General features: G+C 40.9%; 1 protein-coding gene across 3 annotated transcripts; it reads right to left on the reverse strand.

Annotated features, from left to right (window-relative positions):
- Nucleotides 1–311: 311 nt before the first annotated feature.
- Nucleotides 312–4,203, reverse strand: COMMD3 (COMM domain containing 3). Of its 3 annotated transcripts, XM_014460527.2 has the most exons (9): nucleotides 4,028–4,167; nucleotides 3,282–3,307; nucleotides 2,597–2,708; nucleotides 2,430–2,493; nucleotides 2,303–2,337; nucleotides 1,877–1,937; nucleotides 1,739–1,795; nucleotides 1,591–1,650; nucleotides 312–666 (listed from the first exon to the last, which is right to left on the reverse strand). In XM_014460527.2, the coding sequence occupies exons 2-9, from the start codon at nucleotides 3,301–3,303 to the stop codon at nucleotides 607–609; spliced, it is 471 nt and encodes a 156-aa protein (XP_014316013.1). In that variant the 5' UTR covers nucleotides 3,304–3,307; nucleotides 4,028–4,167; the 3' UTR covers nucleotides 312–606. The 3 variants fall into 3 exon arrangements, with proteins under 3 accessions (XP_014316013.1, XP_006094349.1, XP_014316012.1); XM_006094287.3 differs by lacking the exon at nucleotides 3,282–3,307 and having other exon boundaries at nucleotides 4,028–4,203; XM_014460526.2 differs by lacking the exon at nucleotides 3,282–3,307 and having other exon boundaries at nucleotides 312–685; nucleotides 4,028–4,203.
- Between the last annotated feature and the right edge of the window lie 10 nt (nucleotides 4,204–4,213).

Here is a 4,213-nt window from a genome sequence, read left to right on the forward strand (position 1 = left end):
GAGGCGGGGCGCGCTCGGGCAGCCGCTCGCTCCGGGCAGGGGCTCCGCGCGGGAGCCGGCCGGGCCGGGCTTCGGGAGCCCCGCGGTGGGAGTCCGGCTGCGGCGAGTCCCCGGCGCTGGTATCGGGACGGGCCAGCTCCCCTCGCGGGGTGACTGCACCGGCTCCCGGCTCCAAGCTGGAGTCTTCAGCCGGGAGCTCGCCTCTTTTCCCACCGGGTTTAATTTTAATCCAGGGGAAAGACAGTCGTTAAGAATTAACGCTAATTGTTCTGTCTTCAGAGTAATAACTGACACACAAACACATCCAAACAAACGCTCAGTTCTGGAGAGAACGAATTTATTCAGAATGTAAATACTGTCTACTTCCTTTTTTAAGACTTGAGAAATCAAAATGGATCAATGTACAGTTAATACTACGATTCAAACACGTAGGCAGACTTTCCCTCTAAACTTTTTCGTAAGTAAAAAAGTGTCAAAACTGATGAGTGGCATAAATCCAAAAAGAAATTTTTTTCTATTAAAAACAGGACACAAACGACGGTTCGGCCGACGGGACGTCAAGGAGTGCTGGTCTTCCAGGCGCGGGCGGTCGCTAACTTCCCCAAGTTAAAATTGGGTTGCTCTTTCCAGGCTTTTCGAAGCATCTTTAAGTTTCCCCACTAAGTCCTAAAAGACGTATATAATGCTATGTTTTTTAAGATAAAACACGGGAAAGAAGTATCCAAGTTTGAGAAAGATTCAAGAAAAAAGTCGGGAGACACTTTATAAACAAGTTTAAAATTCACGAGGATGTTAACCTCTGACAGACCATCAAAAGAAGGTTTTCCTCTAAAATAGTTTATCTTTAAATCGGCTACTTGCCCTCAGATTTGAAATAATGATTTACAACCGAATCCTCTTAACAGGCAAGGTATATATAAATTAAATTTCTCAAGTTATCTAACAAAGATTATCCTGTATTCACATTTTCTGAAAGTTTAAAGTTGATTAATGGTTACATTTAAAAAAAAAACTGCAGAAGATGCCTTTTGGAAAATTCAATTTCACTAAAATTTGAAGCAATGATCTTCATTTTTAAGTGGAAAGAAATTCGTTGTCATGTCCATTAATCAATGTAGTGGTGAATTTCCCCAGCCTTACATTGGCAATATAAAATTTTAGAATTTTATGTATAGTTTCCCCTTTATAAAAAGTCTTTTAAAACCACAGTTTAAAAATCCTCTTTTGAAAGTTTAATTCAATTTCTGAAAACAAAGAATCCATTTTCAAAGCCATGTTTATAATTTTGCTTTGTCCTATTGGATCAAACTCATCACAAATAGAAGGAATTTACACTCAACAGTATACTCAAAAGTTTACTTTAACTGAAAGGAACAGCCAATATAGACCAATTCTCTATTAGTATCATCTTAATTCCAAAAGTGAAGTCTACGTTAAAATATTGCTCTTGAAGTCCCCTTCCCATTAAATCCTTACCCAGTCTTCATTATCTACTGACAGATGATTAGATTTTTCTTTTGAACTTTCCAAAAGCATAATTCTCAAACATCTATAAAAAGATGGACATATTCACAGATCCTAATACTGTACCTGTAATTGTTCCATGTTGCAACTAAAGCTAATCTCTGGGTAGGATTGGGAATCAGTGTTCTAGAGAAGGAAAAAAATGCTGTTTAAATCAAGAAAATTAAAATTCCATTACACATTTAATTTTTAGACAGGGCTAATGTATAAATACCTCTACATTTAAGGTCACCAAATATGCAGGTCTGTACATCTTATGAAGTTGATTGGTCTAAAACAACACAACACATTTCAGTGTTCAACTCTGCTTTTTTAAGTTCCTAAACACCCTGAGAGAACAGTTAAACTTTACCTTTATCTGATATTCCAAACGCCAAGAAACATCAGTTATATGAGGGAGAGATCTGCCTATACTGAAAGATACAATGATAATTTTGTACATAATTTGCACAAAAAACTTTCAGTATTTTTCTTTACTAAGAATGGTTTCTACCTTCCACCTCCCCCCCCCCCCCACAAAATTTGAATCCATTCTGAATTTAAAACATTGTTAAACTTCAAGTTTTGAATAGTAAAAGATCATTTTAAAAATTATCTCAATTATCTTCATCTTTTAAAAACATTAGCTTAACTTCAATTGTTTAACTTGCCCTTTGGCCCCTTTTCTTTTGGTCAAAATCCCTGTTTTTTTTTTACCCTGTTTTGTTTCACACCAGCATTCTTCATTCATACCTGCAAGTGAAAAGTGGCTCAACTTGACACCTTACACAGTACCTACCTTCCCAGTAGGATTTCTAGGGAATCCTTATTATTCTGGAGGGTGGAAAAAAAGAAAAGAAAACATCTTTGCAAACAGAATAGAAAAAAACAGTAATTGCTCATTTTAAAAAATTGAGGTAAATAACCTGATATTCTGTGCAAAACAGTTCTATTCGCTCTCTATCAAATTTACAGTCTTCTAGATAAGTGCTAAAGGAAAAAAGAAATCAAAGTTTAGTTCCCATTTTAAAACTAAAATTGTAATAATAAAGATATTATTTGATAATAAATGGAATTTAAGTAAATCCTATACCTTAGAGTTGATTTGTCAGCTCTTTGCTTTCCTGCTTCCAGTATGTAAGTTGCAGCTGCTGTATGACAATGTTTTAAAACCACTGGGTCGATATGTTTCAAGTCTGGGTGATCTAAAATAGATTGATTGCCAGTGATGCCTTTGATAAAATTTTTATGGTCATGTTTCTGTAAGGGATATTTTCATTTGGGTACCCCACCCCTCTAACAAGATAACAAAAAGAATTCCACTGTTAGGACTGGCAATTATAAGTAAATGAGATGAGCAAGAAGGTCAATGGCAAAACAATAAAGAGCACACATCAATAATTCTGGTATTTCCCGGCCTCAATTACCTTCTTTAATTTTGCCTTCATATTTTTAGTGTTCTTAAAAAAGCATTATAGTTCCAAAGAAAAAAATAACTATACAGTGGCCATTCCAACACTGGATGGAGCAAATTCAGAGGAAAATAAGGACATAAATATTTCACTTGGTGCAAATTTAAGAATGAATACATTCCCTCTGAAGATTAATTATAGTGTAAATGGCTCCATGGACAGTAACACATCAAGGGAGGCAAGGGCACGGGTTCAGAATATTAAACATAATTTTCAAAATGTTTTCAGGTTTTGAGAGCCATCCCTTTTTTGAGATTACCCAGGTGGTGGCTACTATTTTCGTTTACAGAACTTCCACTTTCATACCTTCTGTACGTGTATAGTTCATGAAACTACAGAAAAAAAACACAAACATTTGAATTGTTGGGATATTTATATTTAAGAAAAGTACCTAGACGCGACCTGTCTTAAAATATGTCTTCAATCCGTACAAACACCGCACTCCGCAATCGCTGGCTGCACCACCGAGAGTCGCCTCCTGGTAGCTGGTGCGGAACAAAACATTGTGCACCGCATCGTAACCTCTAGGTGTGCAGCCTGTGCAGAAGGTACCGAGCTGCGGGCTGGAGGGATCCCAGGCGCCGGGGGTATTCTCTAAGCTGGGAGATGTCAACACGATGGGACCTCGCCATTACTTTGGAAACAGAGCCTTTGAAACCGCTGCCAGCCTAGCACTGAAAGCTTGAATTGCCAGGGAGCTCGCCTGATGAAACCCAAGTGTCAAAGAGCCTGCACCCCAGACCAGGCTGAGAACCTTAGGTGTTTAGGCCACAAACAAGACTTAAACACGGGTTTTACACAAGAACAAAGAGCCTGGGAGTGGAATCCGGCTCGGAACACACAGCTGGCTACGTGCAGGTGCCAACTGGGGACAGAGCAAGGCTAGGGTCCGCTCTGGGTCTTGGCGGAGCCGCCACCCCACACTCCGTCCGGAGCGAAGGGCAGAGCCCGGAGACTTCCTCTTCCCGGGGCTCCCCCTCTCGCTCGGTCTCGCACTCTCCTCCGAGCGCCCCTCCGCCCAGGCCGACCCAGCTCGGAGCCTAGCGGCTTACCTAACACGGCCTCGTCCGCCTGGGCGTCCAGCAGGCTCTGGAAAGCCGCCCGGAGGAGAAGCGTGAAGGCGTTGGAGTCAAAGGAGCCGGGATCGGCCAGCCTCTGGAAGCCCTTCTGCACAGACTCCGAGAGCTCCATTGTGAGCGCGCTGTGACCTTCGACACGCGCACCACGTGATACGCGCC

Source organism: Myotis lucifugus, unplaced genomic scaffold, assembly GCF_000147115.1.
Source record: "Myotis lucifugus unplaced genomic scaffold, Myoluc2.0 scaffold_132, whole genome shotgun sequence".
NCBI lineage: Eukaryota > Metazoa > Chordata > Mammalia > Chiroptera > Vespertilionidae > Myotis > Myotis lucifugus.